Consider the following 20,772-nt stretch of genomic DNA (forward strand, 5'->3'; position numbering starts at 1 on the left):
ATCAGTTTCATTATGGTCTGCCCTATCCCCTCACCCATCTGTATCGACTGTTCACCAGCCACTGTCATGTGTCCTGTGTTGTTTCAGTGCTGGATATTTACTAGAGTGTAATAATTGGGTTTTGAGAATAACGTCATACACTGTTCCCTATTTTATGTATCCTTTAATTAGCCAGAAAGGTCCCATTGAGATATGAGATCTCTTCTCCCAGGGAGTCCTGGTTCTCACATGAATGTTTTTGAGAGTCCACTCAAGACAGCATGGAGCAAAGCCCCTATCAGACATTCACTTCTTATGTAAATGGTAATTTAACATGTGGGTGTCATGTCTAAAATAGTGCACAGTCACTTTTAATTCAAAAGCATGGCAGCAATCTTACTTGGTCAAACACATTACCATTTCTGTCACACTTTAAACATGGCAACAATCTAAATGAAATGTAGTCAGATTAATGTTAAAGTTGCATCACATTGTTAAGTTTGCATGGAATCAATAATGCATGTCTTGTTCGCCTATTTAAGATCACTGTAATACTTAGAACTTAATTATCATCTCCTTTGCTTAAAAACAGTCAGACAGTTTTATTAACTTTAAAACGAGCAGATTTGAAGTTAATGATTCTTCTCACGTCCAATGAGACATGTTTTACCCTCATGGCTGAGAGGTTACAAAACACTTAATAAAACAACCACTCTCATAATCGGACCAGCACCCGCTCCTTTAAATTTCATATATTCCAATTGCATAGATGAATAAATTAATATCCAGCAAAACCTAGCTTTGCAAACAGTGATTGTGGTCTGTCGCACTACAGCTGAATTCTCTAATAAATGATGAAGGGGGGAAGAACAATTCATTAAGAGATTCACAAAATAGGTTTTTAAAATCCACCAGTGTCGCAGCCTGTAATAGAACGGAAAACACTCTTCTTCCTTTATATCATGAGACATTTCAACTCAATGATTTCTGGCAGCGTTACCTCTTCCTCTCGCACAACAGGGGCCAAATATTGCTCTTTAAAAGTACTTGTGTTTTAAAGCTGTGTCTCCACTGAATGGTACGGCTCTGCTCAACTCGGCTCATTTTTTTGTTACCAGTACTTTTCTTTTTTTGTTTTCCACTGAGGATAGAACCCCATCAGTGTAGGTGAGATTTCCAGCCGATTTTCATAGCCACGATGCTTGAAACAGCTGTGCTATGTCTTTAACGCGTCATTGGCTGAATCCTTGTATTGGCATCCAAACAGACGAATGAAGCCATCTCTTAGTTAAAAGGCTTTCTCTACGTATTTAGTCACTGCTTGAGCAGCATATTGAAGCTGAGCCAGTTCCATTTGATGGGTTTTTAGACAGAAAGACACATTTCCTGAAGATCCCTGTTATCAGCTTCTAAACTAAAAAAAACGTTATAATGGAAAGAAGGCGTAATCACTTATTTTGTATGTTGGATCTATAGAAATGGCAGTCAGTCGGCACATCTCCCTCCGTTGCCACAAGCGATGACATTTCCGCTGTTGATCCATGGAAGCGGTTCTGACAGAGTAAAAAATGCACTTGTCCATTCTGTTTCCCCATAAAGTGCCCTATAGCCACCAAAGCTTGAAGTTAAGTTAGGTTTATGATGCACATTCACAAGGCATCAAATTACATCAAAGTTTGCTTCAATGCACGTTTTTAAAGGAGACAGAGTCAAACCCAGCTCTCATGCGTCTGGCAATATAGTCAAAAAAAGAGGGAGATTTTCTCTTTTTATTGGTATGGCCATTTCATGCTGCCTATTGTTATATTTCATTTACTATTAAATTATGAATAAAAAATTGGAAATAGTCTTTACAGCATAACATAACTTCATTTCAAAAGCAGGATATCTGCCCTTTTGAAAAATGTAAATAAGAACATGACGGAAAAACCTGCACTGATATGTTTATTTTCCAGAGTTGATACATAAAGAAAAGGTTTAAAACATCACACAAAATCTCGCACTTGAGTAATAAATGTATTTCTTCAACAAAAATAATATTTAATGATAACACATTTGTTGTGTGAAATACAAGATCACTTGGGTATATTTATGAAAAAAAGGAGACATTAATCTAGATACAGTGAGGGGAAAAAGTATTTGATCCCCTGCTGATTATGTACATTTCCCCACTTACAAAGCAATTATCAGTCTATAATTTTAATGGTAGATTTATTTGAACAGTGAGAGACAGAATAACAACAAGAAAATCCAGAAAAACGCAAGTCAAAAATGTTATAAATTGATTTACATTTTATTGACGGAACTAAGTATTTGATCCCCTCTCAAGCGGAAAGATTTCTGGCTCCCAGGTGTCTTTTATACAGATAACGAGCTGAGATTAGGAGCACACTCTTAAAGGGAGGGTTCCTAATCTCAGTTTGTTACCTGTATAAAAGACACCTGTCCACAGAAGCAATCATATTCCAAACTTTCCACCATGGCCAAGACCAAAGAGCTCTCCAAAGATGTCAGGAACAAGATTGTAGACCTACACAAATCTGGAATGGGCTGCGAGACCTTTGCGAAGCAGCTTTGTGAGAAGGTGACAACAGTTGCAGGTGCAGTTATTTGGAAATGAAAGAAACACAAAAGAACTGTCAATCTGCCCCGGCCTGGGGCTCCATGCAAGATCTCACCTCGTGAAGTTGCAATGATCATGAGAACAGTGAAGAATCAACCCAGAACTACACGGGAGGATCTTGTCAATGATCCCAAGGCAGCTGGGACCATAGCCATCAAGAAAACAATTGGTAACACTACGCCGTGAAGGATGCCCGCTCAAGAAAGCACAAAAACATACCCGTCTGAAGTTTGCCGAAGAACATCTGAATGATTCAGAGGTCAACTAGGTGACAACCATGTTTGCTGGAGGAGGATGCTATGAACCCAAGAACACCATTCCCACCATCAAACATGGAGGTGGAAACATTATGCTTTGGGGGTGTTTTCTGCTAAGGGGACAGAACAACTTCACCGCGTCAAAGGCCCATGTACCGTCAAATCTTGGGTGAGAACCTCCTTCCCTCAGCCAGGGCGTTGAAAATGGGTGGTGGATGGGTATTTCAGCATGACAATGACCCAAAACAGATGGGCAAGGCAACAAAGGAGTGGCTCAAGAAGAAGCACATTAAGGTCCTGGAGTGGCCTAGCCAGTCTCCAGACCTTAATCCCATAGAAAATCTGTGGAGGGAGCTGAAGGTTTGAGTTGCCAAACGTCAGCCTTGAAGCCTTAATGACTTGAAGAAGATCTGCAAAGGCGTGTGGGACAAAATCCCTCCTGAGATGTGTGCAATACCTGGTGGCCAACAACAAGAAACGTCTGACCTCTGTGATTGCTTACAAGGGTTTTGTCACCAAGTACTAAGTCATGTTTTGCAGAGGGGTCAAATACATACTGTACTATACTATATTGTACCATACTTTCCATCATTGAAATGCAAATCAATTTCTCAGTGTCTCTCACTGTTCAAATAAATACCATTAAAATTATGGACTGATCATTTCTTTGTCAGTGGGCAAATGTACAAAATAAGCAGGGGATAAAATACTTTTTCCCTCACTGTATCTGAAAGTGTCATCTTTAATATGAATAGACAGCAGAAAAAACAAAAGCCTGCTGTATCACGCCTCAGCTCTGCATTGTTATCAGGGTCATCTGGGCTTTCATTGTATTTGATCAAATCTAAGTCCAGTTCCGAATTAACTCATCAAATGTGAACCCTTTCAAATGACTTTCCATATCCTTTTCCTTTAGTTCTGACTTAATGTGCGGCCCTATGGAATCTGTCCTACAGCTTTTTTAAATTGTCAATTTTGTGATTCCGTCCATGATTCTGTGATCATAGAAACTATTGGGCTCTACATTAATGCTATCATCAGTCTGGGACTGGCCCAAAACAGGCATTTGTAAAAAAAAAAAAAAAAAAAAAAAAAAAGACAATCGCCACCGGGCCTAAACAACGTTTCTGGGGGAAAACCTGAAGAAGGAAGCATGAGTACAAGGTGCCACCCTAATTAAAGCTTAAAGCTAAAGGAGAAATAAGATGGATGACTCTGCAGCTTCTATCCTGTGGAAGGGAGACCCACCGGATGCGCTCTCATGGCTGAGTCATTCATTTAATGCTCATCAGTCTCTGTGACTGGAGAACACAAACAACCACGCTGATGAATCAGTTCACTACCATGCATATTGTGAGAGATACTGTGTAACACAAGGCTCAAGCATCAGTAATGCCTTCAAATTTTATTTCAAATTGCTCGCAGAGACACTAGATCAGCTTGGCAATCAATGTGGCTTGTCCTAGTTTGACCCGAGTTCTTAACTCACTCGTAGCTTAAACTACCGCTTACTAAGCTTCTGTGTCCACAACATGGAAAAAACTACAACTTTTGTGATATATTTTGACTAGAGACTGGGGTATAAAAACAATTGATTTCACACAAGGCTTGTTCTAATGCCTCCAGACAGGGCAGCGGATGCAGATTCTGTTGCTCCTGGCAGTTTCTAGTTATTTTATGACTGTAGTGACTAAGGACCGAATGGTGTAGTTTGATAAATGATTGCCTTTGCTAACAAGTCCCTTGAATTTGACAGCTGTTTTGTCTCATGTTTCAGTCAGAGCAGCGTGAACAGCTCTCTGAAACATAAGGCTTCTGTCTTTTGAAAAAGCCGCAATCATGACAGATTTTAAAATGATCTCTGTTTTGATGTTTTGCTTCTAAGACCTCTGTATTCTATGTTTAGTCAGCAGAAATACTGCTTTGCAAAACACATCTTGGGAAAGGGACACCACAACAGTGGTTAAATGACAACAAACATGTTGTCTCCTTCAGGGATGATGTCATCTCTTTTCACTCGCTTTTCTCCCACAACTCATGCAGCCCACCTCTGCTGGTTGCACTACAGTATGATGTGGAATGGGTAGCGGAGGGAGCAAAGCAAAGAATTGCAAAATATCTGTTGCCTTGTCTACCACAAGTGGCTGGTCAACAGTCAGCAGACCTATATCTCATCTCTGCTCCCTCTCTCCAGATACAAACATACTGTATGTCTGATGTAGAAATGGATAAATGTAACATCTTGGACTAATAGAACTGTGTTTTGCAAAGCAGCACTGAATAATCTACAGTGTGCCCTTATTTTTTAATACTGTAATGTTGTATTATACACATACATGTACTCATCATGAGGAGTCCTACCAAGCATGTGAAAACAGTTGTTTAATGTCTTCTGTGGAGGAAGATTTCCAAAGTCTGGAAAAAATAATCCTGATGATGTCATCAGGGTCCTCTCAGTTTAGGCTTGGAGATAAGACAACAGATAAAACTTGCATTACAAACTGCATGGAGTTTGTAAGACATGGGCAGAGAGGATACTGTTGATGCATTATGGGAAATTCTAGTATTTTAGTATGCTTCTTGGCACTAAACACTGAGTCAAAAGATCCTCAGATATGTTTTCATTACATGCAGTGATTACTCTTTATAAAGACAAGTTAATTATACTTAATATTATTTATATAATTGTAAAAGCTCCACATTAACCTCCACATTATTGCCAATGAAAAAATAAAAACCAAGGTCTGGACATTCTTCAAACACCCAACATCTTTCCAACTCCACATCTTGAAATCCAAGCTTTTTGTTAAAGCTGGAACTGAGAAAAAAGCTAAAACTAAATGATGAGTCCTGACATTAAAAGAATAAAAATTAAAGAGCACCATCTAAAAAGGACACTATCACATTGCAATATGGGAAATTTTTTGAGCCAGGGTTTTGGGGAGCATGACCCATGAAATCCATAATCCATGTCCTCTAAGGGTTTTTCAAAACTGGCTTTTTGTCATATTGAAATTTAATAATTTGTTGTGTTTATCTCCGTTTACATACAGTATGTAATTTGTATGCACCACCAAAACAGCTGGTAAAATGAAATGACTTGTCAGGACCCTCTTGACAACAGTATCTCAAGAGACTAATATGTACATAATATATATGTTCAAGGGTAGGAGCCAGTGTTTTTGGAGTTTGATGGGTAAAATAAAAAATTGCCTAATACTGTCATGCTAATATGGTTTGATGTGACAACCTGAAAATGCTAGGCTACTGTATGCCTGACTTGTTTTCTTTTCCTTAGCATTAGGATACTTCTCCCAGATATCACACTTGAGGTTGGTTCCAGAAACATGACAGTAACTTTGGCGTAGTTCTCCAGAGATATGCACACACACCCCAGATTTCACAATTGTAGAGCCCCTTTAGGATGAAAATAAATGGGATTTGAAAGTATGAATGTGCTGCTGAAAAATCTGCAGGCACTGTGCGTGACACTAAGTCGAGCATGAACAGAGAACACTGTGATCCCCTTCTTCAGATCCAACACAAAGCCTGCAAGCTGGGGCTTTCTAGAGATTTAAAAAAAAGTTTGAAATCTCTGCATCTGGCAAAGTTATTATTGATATTGGTATTAGTTAATCCATCAACCTCATACTTGCATATCTTAATGAGTTTTCCAGTTAACTTTTATAGCGTGGAGACTTACAGTTCCAATGCAACCAAGCATTCTGCTGGGAATGATGAATCAAGCTGTGTGCAGGACATCATTTATATGAAAGTCAGAGCTACACACCGACTGGGGTAAAAGCACAAAAGGGCAAGAAAATATGGCACTGGCTAAATATACTGTTGTTGCCTTCATGGAAGCCTCGCATAATAAATCAGAGAGAGTTTATGTGTGCATCTATCTATGAATATTCTCAAGTAAATGCTCATAAGGGTAAGACTTGCACCTTTTGAAGACCAAGAAGATGTGTTTATAGTATATAACAAATACCAAGCTTCAGCTTGGAAGATACAGTAGTTGTCCCATTGTGTTCACGCTTGGTACACAATGCATGAGTCTTCTTTTGAAAGATATTTGCTAATTTGCTAACATTTTGCCAAGTCTTTTTTCTCAACACCGACTTCCGGAAAAAAAAAAACTTTGATCCCAACATTAACGTTTTTGCTTTCTTCATTTTCACAGTGACCTTAAGCGCAGAGTCAGTATTCTCATTGATGGATCCCTCATCATTGCTCAAGTCAAGCCTGAGGATGCTGGGAAATACACTTGTGCTCCTAGCAACAGCCTGGGCCAACCCCCCACTGCCTCTGCCTATCTAACAGTGCAATGTGAGTGTTTTCTGCTTTTTTACTGCTGTATGTGCTGAACTTTAGAGTATTTCCTGGTTCATTGCAAGGGTTCCTCTACATGCCTATATACCCACATGTTTTTGTGGGTCAACTCTGTACTAAAATACCTGAACCCAAGCGCTAATCATGCCGAAAGGAATCGGCGGAAACCTCGCAGAGCATGTAGAGAAAGAGATGCTGTCCGCTGCAAGAACATGGATAACCTCAATCCCCCGAAAAATTGGCTTCTAATCTTAGACGTTAAGTATTAATGACTAAATCAGCAACAACAAAAACATCCTTAGGTGTTATAGGTTTATTGCAGACTGTGTGGGTATGGTTTGACAGTGATCACACAATCCACCAAATTCCATTTACTTATTTGATACAATGACTCTTAATCCTGATTTGGGCACGAAAGATTGTGAAATCACCATTTTTTCAAACTGAGCCTTCTTTCTTCCATAGAACAAGATAACCATGTCATGTGAAACAAGTGTTCTAACTTTGGTTGATGTTACTTTGTTTATATATGCTCCCGTAGTGCATATCCTAGAAAGAAGCTTGTCAAGAAAATACTTTATTAGGGAATTTGAAGCTACAATAGGCCCTTTAGTTTTTTGCATCATTGGGTATAAAATTCCATGATAACCTTTCAGCATATTATAATTCAAGGGGACTGAGAGACTTATGCACCTCCTCCTAGCTCTGTTCTCAGGCTTTAGAAAATGTGGCCCGTAACGAAAGAATTTTACCCCATCACCGTCAGTGTTGCCATGGGCTGATGCCTGTGCACGTCCCTTCAGATGACAAACACAGTGAAACGCGTTTCAGTTTGGTAGAAACGTTTCAGAGATGGAGAGAAAATTATTCAGACATAAACTTTAATCACAGTATGTCATCTCAAAGGGCTTTACAGGCCCACACAAGAAAACAAGGCAGTAATTCTAAAAGAATTGCTGCTATATAACCACAACAGAGTCACAATCATTATGGGGATGATTGAAATGAATGACTAGTACTGGTACAGGTTACCGTATGAAGAGGATTAGACAGAGTTTCAGAGTTTTCTAGCGTTTATTTAGCCTTTTCCAGAAAACTGCCTTCCCCACGTTTAAGTAAATAAACCAGACAATAGAAAATGATTGAGGATCTCTTGAGCAGTGTGTTTCATGTAGTGCTTCATTTGGCTCATAAACATGCAGTAAAAAGGCAGTGACTTGAATAAGATGTCAAAGTCAATAGTCATGAATACGCAACAGCACAGAGTACACCGTGAATCGGAAACAGAAGTGTGTTTCCAGTCTACAAAATGTTACGCACAACAAAATTACAATATTGAAAATCCATGTTAATTTAGCAGTGTCTACAGAATATGTCATAATGCAATATACCTTTACATAAAATACAACTTAGCTCAATAGGAAAAATATGATTATCAGCAAAATATTTTTTTAGTTGTGTCGAGATCCCCACTCTTTCATTTCATGTTTATTTGAACAGGGACAGGTGTTACGACCTAGAACAATGTACAGAATCACAGCATTTATACACAGCATTACAGTTATACACAGCATTACAGTAATAAAGTACAAACATCAAACATTGCCACATTAAAATACATATATAGCACATGCACATCCAAGGCTGTATATATGTTTATATATGTATACACTGTATATGACTCTGATTGCCCTTAATCAACAAGTAAAGAAATTGTATTTCAGTTGTATTATTTACCGATCAAGAACGTCTAAATGTATTTGGTGTTATTGATACTCTTTAAATGCAAATAGCTAATCCATCCTTTAAAAGACATAAAATAATCCACTGGGAATCCACATCAGGTGTTGCTGAGTCCAGACCAACTGCGGCCGGCAGCAGCTCCTGAGCAGAAAGGACAGCGGCAGGCCTAACTGTGCTCAGACATTTTCTGGATAAAAATAGCTTTCAAGTCAGCTCCATGAGGAAACAATCTTGTTTTCATTCACGGATTAACTCATTTCACCTCGCCCCTACGGTGGGAGTAGGTATACTGTATTCCCACAGTAGAACCACGAAGCTCATAGAGACTCCATGATCAATAATTGCAGATACTGCTCACGATTATGCTCTGAGAAGGGCACTAGCGGGAAAACAAAAAAAAACTGTGATTCCTGTTCCATCAGTGTGACTTGATACATTTGATAATTTGAGCGTATTTGTTCTGTGAGATGGGTGAGTGACAGATGGGGCTGAATCGATTTAGCTCCTTACTAGATATTGGCTCTAGGGTGTCAAAAACTTCAAAAACAGTGGCACATATTACAGAAATATTTGGTGATAAAAACATATTCTATTGTGGGTTCTAAAATTCCAGGTGGAAACTATAAATGCAGGGCTCAAAACAAATCTAGTTCTAGTCTTGCCTTGTGTAACCCTGCGAGATCGCCAGTCTTTACATATTATGACAGTGTTCAACGTTAGATGTGAGATGGTGTCAGACTACAGTAGTCTTTTCAAAGTCTTCTAGTGTATGATAGGCTTGGGTGCTGCTACTAGGCTTCATAATGGAAGGGAAACCCCTGGACTCCAGGCTTACTCAGTCCCACCTCTCAGCCAGTACCAAACAAACACCCATTTGCTTTCTCAAATACACTTTTCTATTTTTTATTGGTTTTGCCTTCTGCTTCTCCCTCCTGCTCCTTCTCAATCCCCTGCCTCCCCCCTTCTTCATTTCTCATTTGTACTCATTTATGTATATATATTCATATGCACAGCAACACATCTCTATCTCTCCCCCCCTCTGTCTTCATCATGGGTATCCGCCTCCTTATTTTCCCCTCACATAAAACACTCACTCAGTCCATCAGTCACTATAGTCTATAATCATGACGCTTGGTGAATTTGCCACTTTGGAAATGCATCTGGCTCTTATCCGAAGCGGACAGGCAGAGGCCGGACGAGCTCTGAGATTTTAGCCTCGGCAAGCGGTGACCGGCCACTGGTAGTAGTCAAGGCAACAGACATTTTGCATTCCTTCGCTCTCCTGCCTCGTTTGATGGCTGTACATTAGATTGTGTGTATGTGTGTGTGTGTGTGTGTGTGTGTGTGTGTGTGTGTGTGTGTGTGTGTGTGTGTGTGTGTGTGGAACAGAAGCAGGCAACACCAGTCGTGAGAGGGAGGGAGAAGTTAGAGGGGGGATTACATCATTGCTGTAAGACCAAGGACTTTTTTGTCAGACTGCAGAGCGTTCCCTCTGTCTTTCTGTCCTATTCTTTCCCCTTATTCACATTTTTTTCCTTCTGTCCCCTCTTCCTCTCTTTATCCCTTTCTCTCAATCCTCAACATTCGCTCTTCACCATTCGCTTGATTGCCCTTGTTCTCTCTTCTGCCTCGTCCTGTTGAAATCTCTCTCCCACAGTCTCCTTTCCTTCCTTTTTCCCTGTCCTGCCTCTGTCTTTCTCCCTAAAATTCCTGCCAGTGAATGACTTCCCTAAAGCATCTTGCAGTGGGAACCAGTGTGTCGTGAGCGATAGCGCTGTCTGAGGGCTATATTTAGAAACTTGGCTGATATTCTTGTCTGTGGTCCTGGTGGCGGCGCTCCTCTGGGCTCTCTGTGGCGGAGCGCAGGCTAGGCGGTGGTGAGGACTCGGGAGGACAGCAGCTGTATTACAAAGTTGTTCTGGCAACGATGTGGTCAATCAATCTCTCTCGCTAAAGTTCAATCCCCATCTCCCCATGTCACGCAGTCATTCGCTCACTCTCTCACCCTCTCACTCTCTCATCTCCTCTCCCTTCTAAAACCAGACAGATGCCTTTTGCCTGCTTTAATGTGTCACCCTTCATCCTATACCTCTCTCCTCTCTCCTCCCCTCTCTCCACTGTCCTCTCTCCTCCCCCTCTTTCCTCTCTCTTCTCTCTCCTCTCTTCTCCCTCCTCTCCCTTCTCTTCTCTCCCCTTTCTCCTCCACCAGCTCCTCTCTACCTTACATCATCCACTCACATCTCTCTCTTTCTCTCTCACTCTCTCTCTCTCAAATTCAAAGGGTCTTTACTGGCATGAAAGTTCCAATAACAATCTTGCAAGAGCATCAACATGCAATTTGTCCAAATATTCAGACAGAAAACAATGAACAGTTATACAGTTAAACAAAAGTTAATGAGCAACATGAAACCAACCCCCAAAATTAAATTCTAATAAAAAACTTTCAACAGAATTTAACATCAAATATACATGTATACAGATATTTAAAGCACTGCAACGAACGAGCTCTCTCTCTCTCATCTGTCCTCTTTCCCACGCTCAGCCTTGCTCGTCCTTCCTCTATCGCTGATAGAGCTCATGCCTCTACTTCACCCCCGCCCCCTCTCGCTCACACCAATTCTCCTCCTTATCACCTATCGCGTGCTCTGAAGCTCTCCTCTCTGACCTCATTTACGAACCACGCTGTTCTCTCCCCTCTTCAGGATTCAGGGTTTGGGAAGGAGAAGTTTGACCTTCTCTTCCTTTTTTGCCCTTCTTTTTCTTCCTCTCAGCCCCTTTTTCCTCTCTTTTTTTATGTGCCTGTCTATGCCCAAAGGGTAAAGCTCGAACATATCAAATCAAAACCATTTAAGACCTAAACTGCATGTAAGAATAGTTTAATTAATACAAATTAATAAAATTGTAGCTGGGTCCAGGTTGAAAAATTGCCTTTAAGTCTGATAGAAGTCAGTGAAGCACACATGCGGGAGAGCAGGTTTGTAGTGAGATTTAAACCTTGTTAAAATCTTGTTTGATTTACTCTATGTGCCATCATTTGCACAATGCCTCAGTTCAGGAATAAAACTGATGAGCATGGGGATTCAGTGTAGAACAATTTACACTATGCAAACCAGCTGTGCTCCACATAAACTCATTTATCATTTAATGATGAGCCCACATCCCATAAACTGTTTTTCTAAGCTACAAAGAGATTTTCTGTCTTGTTTCATGTGTTTTTCCGTAGATCCTGCCCGTGTGGGAAACATGCCATCTGTCATCTACGTGGCCATTGGTCTACCCGGCTTCATACGCTGTCCTGTCGATGCCAACCCCCCGGTAACTCTGGTGAAGTGGAAGAAAGATGGCCTCCCTCTCCGGATAGATAAGGTGAGCCGGTGCAGTGCTACAGCTTTGGTTCCGCTCACTTTACCCTGCCTCAAACTAAAAACAAGTGTGTCATTTCTTCAGATGAAGCTTGAATGTGATTCCGTTTCTTCATTCCATTACGTCATCCTTTCATTTTCAGTGCGCCCCTGTGTCTCTAATTTGAGTGAAAGGATCCAGTGAACCTTCAAAGTTATTGATAGGAACCGTTTACATTGATCTATTACAAAACATAACTCTTCATTACACACTGTCCATGACTTTTCCTTCCACAGTACCCTGGTTGGAGCCAAATGGAAGATGGGAGCATCCGTGTGGCAGAGGTCACGGAGGACTCTCTCGGCACCTATACCTGCATGCCTTACAATGCCCTGGGTTCCATGGGATGGTCCCCTCCCGCTCCCCTGGTGCTAAAGGTACAGCCATAGTCACCATGCAGGTAGTCTCCGTTGCCTCCCAAAATTCTGCCGGATGTCACCCTTTTGACCCGATATCCGTTACCTTTGGCTTTCTTTGTGTAATTCTAAATTTATTATTTGATTTCTGAGGATTATTATGGTTAACTGCTCCCCAGATCCCTGTAGGGTAAATCCAGACAGCTGGGTAGACTATCTGTTCAATCTGAGTTTTTGAATGGAAACGTTCCACCAAAACAAGTTCCTTCACAAGGCTATTTTGTAGAGGCACTGGGACTCTGTTCGATGACGATTGTGATTGGTTTAAAGACATGCCAATAAATCAGAGCACGTTTTTCTCCCATCCCAGAATGTTGTGTGGACTAGACAGTTATCCTCCACAGAGCTATGGAGAAAGGTCTGGCAATGCGAGGCTACTGTGCATTTAAATTATCCCAAGATAGCAACACAGGAGGCATGGCAAGTTCCCCACCAACTCATCAGTTTTGACTTACCTGTTCTGGCTGCTTCACCCCCGACAGGACCCTCCCAAATTCTCAGTGGTTCCTGGAGGGGAGTACAGGCAGGAGGCTGGGAGAGAACTGGTCATCCCCTGCGAGGCGGAGGGAGACCCCTTTCCCAACATCACATGGAGGAAGGTAAGACCTGTTCTAGCTCTACACGCTACCTGCCTATGTAAATAATTGTATATGGCTACCAGATTTTCTGTCAGGCTGTTTTTAAATCACCACTTTGTGTTGTTTTAAGTCACATTCACTGTTTTCAATTGAAGCGAGTCTGAAAGCTGTGTGCCTGTAGTGGGTGCTCTGATATTATTTACTCAGGCTACTGTTTGTCATTTTAATCACATTTTAATGATGTCTATAAAATATGCAATCAAGGGAATATATTAGATTTTCTCAATTGTTTGCCTGATTATGAAGCATGTTGAATGTTGCTTATTAACTACTGTGTGATTAGCAGTTTTTTCACCCCACTTAAAAAAAATCATCCTTCCGTGTAATTTGATATTTAAGTTAGATATTGAGAGCAACAGCATTGTAGTAGATGTAAAATTGTAGGTGGACATTTATGCTAAACTGTCCCTTCTATATGTGTGGCCTCTATGTTTTTCCAAAGTGAATTCTAATTTTCATGTTCCAATCTATTGTGCGCCTCTCTCCGTCTCTTTCATTGGCTGACTCTGTCTTCCCTCGGCTGGCTGGTCTGCAGGTAGGGAAGCCCAGTAAAAGCAAGCACAATGTTCTGCCCCGCGGCAGCTTACAGTTCAAGTCCCTCATAAAGGAAGACCACGGGGAGTGGGAGTGTGTCGCCACCAACGTTGCCACGAGCATCACTGCCAGCACGCACGTCCAAGTCATAGGTACCCAACATGTACACACATTCACAAACACACATTCATATATAGAAACCAACATTACATCCAACCACCGCTACTGTTGCTACACCCATCACTTACCTAGAGTTCCATTTTACGCTTTGGCACATTTAAATTTTTCCAAGAGGAAGCCAGATGCTCGCCCATGTAGACAGTAGTGCTAGTGTTGGTTGTTTAACTCTGGCATCCTGCAACGCTTTCATAATACACTCAACCCCAAGGACAACACACTACAAGCTGTCCAGGAGTAAAATTATTTGGCTCCAGAATTAGTTTTGAAATGTTTTTTGTTTCTACGATATGAATAAATGTCTCTTATTAATGCAGTCATTGGCATTGTCTGCCATGTTGTCCACCTTTTGTTCTGGCTGACCACTGTGCTTCATATGGGGATGTGAGCCCATCAAATCAGAGCAATACAAAGACTTTTATTGAACTGGCTCCTGATTGGTTTCCTGTTGCTTTGGCTCTAGTACAGTACCTTAACAATGGAACTGGAAATAAACAAAATGCATATTGAGCCTTTTAGGTGGAATTATTCTTTGGCACTTTTACTTACATTATTTACATTAGACAGGCAAAAAGTACAAAAAACAAGATCAAGATTACATTATTCATGCAACTTAAAATGTTTCTAATTTACAATAATGTTACATTGGGTTGATGGCCCAAATACACAATTCTGGTTCCAGCTTACTAGCAATGTGTAAAATGAATGTACACCAATGTTGTCACTGCTCTTCCTCCCTGCAGGCACAAGCCCCCACGCCCCCACCAGCATCCATGTGGTGCCGTCCTCCACCTGGGCCAATGTGTCCTGGGACGCGGGCTATGACGGAGGCTTCCAGCAGACATTCTCAGTCTGGTATGGCCATGTGTGAGTCATCCCAGCATGCTTTGCTTCCTGCTTTTTTCTTCTTTCATTACTTCCTCTGTTATTCCTAAAAATATGTCCTTTCTCAGGGTTGTGTTCAGAACAGTTGTGAAAACGTAGAGATGGAAATACATGAAGATCCAGTGTGAGTGAGTTTTCATCCCTAATCTTTGGAATTTCCGGAGGAACGCAAAAAACAGTTGCAACTTAACTGAACATGACCCAAAGTTCTCTGTCCTGCTGCTGCTGCTGGTTGCTGCTTTGCTGCTGCTTGACTGGAGAAAAGGCCTGGATTAAAATGTTTATTTTATTTAATGACGTGAGATTTTAGTAAAAGACACATCACTATAAGGGATTTTTAACTCATTTTTTCACTTAAACACACAGTAAATTATCTGGTTGATCTTCACAAGAGGGTACATGCATATCTCATTGTCTTTCATCCTCTTGAAGGAGTATGAATTACTGTTTTAACCCAGTCTAATATATCTAACATCTATTTAATACATTGTGATAGTGGTAGTTGCTGCCAGTGATATATGTTGCAGACTAAAACATGCTTTTTATTCTGGAACTGGGGTTTGAAGGCATTCTTTCTTTTAGTAGAAACAAACAGCTGGATCCTGCACTATTAACTACAATTGAGTTTCACCATTGTGTCTGTTCTATTCTATTCTACTCTATCTACATAAAGTCAAATTTTGATGAGAAAATAATGTCTCAATGTAAATGAAGAAAATAGACATAGTATATCCCCGTCTATGGGGGGGCATTTTAAGATTGTCATTGAATCCTTTCCTGTTGAATGAGCGACCAAGGTGAACTCGTGTTTTCGCCACCATCCCTTTTAGCTTTTTTTTGTTCTTCAAGTTGATTCTTTTTCTCTTTGCTGATCCTGCCCTAGTATCAGCCATAGAAACTAAAGAAAAATCCTCCTGCTTCCTTTTGACTGGTTAACGAACGACTCTCTCTCTTTTTAAAAACAGTGAGGGAACCGCAGAGCAGCACTAATTTTAAAAAGCTGACAGCAGCTATAATTAATGCTGTTCATACTGACAGCAAACATCAGTGAGTGATGGGAACGGAGCAGCTTTGGGTTGCATCCATGTCCATGACATTTCTCAGTGGTCCATCCCTCTAAAATGTAACCTTCAGTATTGTGTTTTATGCTGGGGATGATAAGTAGCTTTCCACATTCTGTCCAAAACCTTCCTGCCAAAACACATGCACACTAACTCTTGTATATTATTTTATAAAATACTACAACGTTCTATTCCCAACATCTGTCATGAAGGCCCCCATTTACTAGATTTTTGACCATTGTTCACATACTTGCTTGCATACTTGCATGTACCTGGAGGATTCAATGTACAGAGTATCCAGTAGGCGTCAGATCAGAGCCATATAAATATATGCTATAACCGTTAATAATTATGATTTAAAAAAAAATGAAAAGCCCTCTCACTGTGTGTTTACACTATATCGAAGTTAACTTGAACACCTTGGTCAACTTAAAATGTCTTGTTCTCTTGCATTCTGCCCACCAAGCTAGCTAACTTCTGCTAGCGTTAGCTGCTTACATAAGAGAATGATTTTCAGCCCGTTCTGTGTGCTGCAGCACATGCAGATGAACGGCGTCAGTCTGTCTTTACGCACTGGTAGTCTATTAACACAATGTTCCACTTCCGGTATTTCTCCACCTGATGTCCATCATTTAGGCCAGATGTCAGACCTTCCTCCGCAACGCTGTGGATGAGGGTCTGGCAACCCAAGGTTAACCACGCTTGTGAATCTCCGCTGGATGACTCGCTTCAGAAGGGTTGAAGATCAACAACCTTCCCCCTTTAGCGCTTAGCTTAGCACAGCGCCAATGACACCATAAACAACACTGGCTTGGCGGCGTCATCCAACCCAGCTCCACCCTCTTATCGAAAATAGTCACGTCCAGCGAAAAAAAAAAAAGATATTGCCAAACTCAAGGCTTCAAAGCGGCAGGCCACAAACCAATGGGTAACGTCAAGGATGCTACGTCCATCTTTTTTTTACAGCCTTTGGTTTTGGACCTGGGACAAAAACGTAAGAATACTCAAATCAGTATATTGAATTGTACTGTGTGCACTTCGAAATAATAGTGGCTGTGTTGGTGAAAGAATCTCAGTAGGTGACGCTGTGACAAAATTTGCATTTCCTGCAAAATACACGTATATTACACCAGGTATTTTCAGTTGTAGTGTTGCAGCTTCTGCATGCGTCCTGCTTTGTTTGGTGACTAGGTGCAGTCAATGCTGATTGTATGGCATGGGCAAACATCAAACCGCAAAGCTGAGCGCAGCATGGCCATTATTACCATCAAGTGAAAGTCATGTTGTGAACAAATATTCATGGAGATATCATTTATTTTACACTTGTAATGTAATGTTGGATCAATAATAGATCTTGAACTATGATGAGAAGAGACTCTCGACTCTCGAAAACAAAATAGTGAGGGCACCCCCATTATCCTGTCTGTCCGCTCCCATCTCATCCTACAGGCTGAAGAGGGAGCGTTTAGGTCCCCATGACTGGCTTTCCATACCCGTGCCTGGAGGCCACGACTGGATGCTGGTGCTCGGCTTGGAGCCAGAGACAACATACCAGTTCAGCATCCTGGCCCAAAACAAGCTTGGCACAGGCCCTTTCAGCGAGGTTGTCACTGTGAACACACTAGGTGAGTATACTCATGGCTGTCCGCCCGGGACGAAGGGGTCCAATTATGAAATGGCTTTGACAGGCATGCAACTAGAATGACAAAAAAGCCTGTTTCTTGAAACAAAACATTTAGACTCATTTTCATTTCATTTTTTCACATCTTGTGTTTTTGTGCAAAACTAAAATTCCTGGTCCATCAAGGATCGTAAACCTAAAGAACTATGGAAAGTGCTAAATATAAAATTAGGCCTGTTCAAGAAACATATCTGGATATCATTCCAGATAAGATTAGCGCTACAGTGTTAGAGCAATCATTTTAGTTTTGTGCTATAAATGAAGTCTGACAAGTTCATGTTTAATGCCTCCGCCCTGGAAAATCCAAACACACACACACACACACACACACACACACACATACACACATACACACACACATACACAGTGAAATAGAGAGGAACTACCCACATCTGGAACAGAGTCACCAGCTAGCAGAGCGTACGTGTTAAAAGATGCATGTAGACCAAGAAGACACACACGAACAAAACACACACACACGCACACAAACAGACTCACAACCAAACACTCACACAAAGAGAGAGAAAGGGAAAGAGAGATGTTATGTAGAGTGGCGAGGAGAAGAATTGCATTATGAGTGTGTGTATGTGTGGAGAAATGCACGTTTGGTAACAGCCAGGTGCGCGATCAGGCACAAATCTACGCTTTGCGATGCTTTGCCGGCTATGTAGGCTCTGTCAATGACTATATATATTCTGGTTAAACTACTAAAACAAAATATCTAATTGCAATTTTCTTGACCAATATTGCAATTTAAATGGCAATTATTGTCTATGTACGAAACTGCTGGCTTCCTATTTGTTTTCTGCATAATAACAAACATGATATGACTGTCCCCAACATTATCACAAAGCCTGTTTCTACATCAATGAAATCAGATAAAATAATACAGGTGCTTGTTGTTGAGGAGGTTGTTTTAACCAGGGACTCAAAGAAAAGACCAGAAATATCTAAGTGAAATTGCCTAGTGTTCTACAGCACAATTGAGCAGTTTAGGCCATATTCATTAAGATATTAAATCAATACTATTCATATATAATCACAAGATTCAAAAGTGGCATTATATTAATTTGCACCACATCTGCTGAGCTACCTGCTCGCTGCTTGTCTGAAGTTATAGGGTAACATACGGTCACAGTATGTACAGAAAGACGGGCCAGTCTTGGATTAACAACAAAGGGCACAGCCACAGTCAAAAATGATACAGAGTGGTGTTTTTTCTTTCACAAAACCACCAGAAAGTGCAGATAGCAGCGTGCAGGCAAAGAATCTGTTAACCAGACAACAGTCAAGATGCATTCTTTTGCCGCTCCACCAACTTGCAGAATGAATGTTTTTTAACCACAGCTGAGTAAGTCTGCCGGGGACAGTTGTCATTCGAAGGCGGTGGAATCAACAGTCGCCAGCTCAAACTTTCATATTCATAGATAAAGGCAGGGAAATGCTACATGTCTTTTAACATGACAACTTTTTGACTGAAACAAAAGTAATTTTCAGAAGCGCAGTGTAAAAGCATAAACCAGGCTTTGGTTGAATCATTATGTATTGTGTCATTAATAGCAGCAGTGAGGACATTCATTGAGTATAAATGAAGCTGTCACAGATTATTAATTAGAGATAAGTGACATGCTGAAAATTGGGATAAATATTCACGCTTCATCCCCTGCTGTGTCAGCCAAGGAGGAGAAACAAAGAAGGCTTGCTGTCTTTCTCTCACTTCCAAACCGTTTTACACCTTTCATTGGTAAGTCAGGTATATTGGCATCTAATAAATCATAATGCAAAAAAGCATTAATGAAGAAAGAAAAAAGTAGTAGCTAATAAGTTGGATATCACCTACAATTAACTAATTATTTGTTTTTAATTGAGAAGACCACTTGAAATAGTAAATGAAGGTAATGGCGAGGACTAGACGATCTTTTAACCAAAGCATGTCCACAGGTGGTCAGAGAAAAACTGTGTGATGCAGAGTGAGTTCATTGTCTATTGTAATGGAAATAAAACGTACAGATATGACCAGGAAGTGGACTTGATGGCACGATGATTGCAAAGGATTCAGAGACAAAATAATTAAGGCCGCCCCCTTTCACTAGATTAGTCGACTACGAGTTCTTTAGTTCATTAGTCATTTTTTCATGTTGAAGGACTTTATTCCAAAAAACTCATGAGCACATGTCTGGTAAATACACAATTTAAAGTGGCACTTTTGCATGATTCTGTGTTGTGGAACTCAGTTTTACAGATCTGGACATTAAATCAACTAATTGATTAATCAGCAAAATGCTATGAGTGTTAATTGACTAAGAGTTTCTTTAAGCGGCGACAGCCTTAGGAGTAATGTAAACGATGCATGTGGATTGTGTGTACGTGTGTGAGAGAGGCATTTGGTATAAAAGTGTTATGACATGTAATCACAGTTGTTATGCATGTCAGAGTGTTAAGAGCTGATTCATGCTGATGGAACTGAATATCGAAATAAGCCACTCACACACATTCTCAACCCAATGTGCTCTTTCAGTATTTCCTATAAGTACCCCTGAACCATTGGTGCTGCTTACCCCACCACGGTGCCTCACAGCCAATCGCACGCAGCAGGGAGTTCTGCTGTCCTGGATGCCGCCTGCCAATCATACAGCACCGATCCAGCATTACATCATGGAGTTCCGCTTGGGGGAACGGTGGGAGGTCTTGGACGACAGCATTCCTGCTGGGGAGACGGAATTGCTTGCCCGGGACCTGATCCAGGTAAAAGACAGGACACAGACTGTAGACTTCACACACTGTATTATACAAGACCAGTTCCAGGATAAAGGCATGTCTGGGACTGGGATATAGTGGAGGATTAAATATACATTTCAATTTCCAGAGTCCAAGTCGTACATCATATTTATGGTTTTAATTCTAACTACTGAATCAGGATCATTACCTGATGTTCCCTTTTAAATGTGTCAGACGATTGTGTCGAGCATTTTAGAATTATCTGTGTATAATTCTACTCTCGAATTCTTGAATTCTATTCTTATTTTACAAAGACATAGTGG

The 20,772-nt window shown here is 40.8% G+C and overlaps 1 protein-coding gene across 5 annotated transcripts in view; it reads left to right on the top strand.

Moving 5' to 3' along the window:
• LOC117955259 (protein turtle homolog B-like) overlaps positions 1 to 20,772 on the top strand; it is a 105,441-nt gene that overhangs the window by 56,197 nt on the left and 28,472 nt on the right. For 3 of the 5 annotated variants that reach the window (XM_034889622.1, XM_034889625.1, XM_034889627.1), the window contains exons 7-14: positions 7,046 to 7,191; positions 12,161 to 12,303; positions 12,576 to 12,716; positions 13,238 to 13,354; positions 13,929 to 14,079; positions 14,848 to 14,971; positions 17,500 to 17,675; positions 20,250 to 20,476. In XM_034889622.1, the coding sequence (XP_034745513.1) occupies positions 7,046 to 7,191; positions 12,161 to 12,303; positions 12,576 to 12,716; positions 13,238 to 13,354; positions 13,929 to 14,079; positions 14,848 to 14,971; positions 17,500 to 17,675; positions 20,250 to 20,476 (1,225 nt within the window). The remainder of the gene's footprint in view (positions 1 to 7,045; positions 7,192 to 12,160; positions 12,304 to 12,575; positions 12,717 to 13,237; positions 13,355 to 13,928; positions 14,080 to 14,847; positions 14,972 to 17,499; positions 17,676 to 20,249; positions 20,477 to 20,772) is intronic. The other 2 variants (XM_034889623.1, XM_034889626.1) reach the window with 1 other exon arrangement.

This window comes from Etheostoma cragini, chromosome 13, assembly GCF_013103735.1.
Source record: "Etheostoma cragini isolate CJK2018 chromosome 13, CSU_Ecrag_1.0, whole genome shotgun sequence".
In the NCBI taxonomy this organism is placed as follows: Eukaryota; Metazoa; Chordata; class Actinopteri; order Perciformes; family Percidae; genus Etheostoma; species Etheostoma cragini.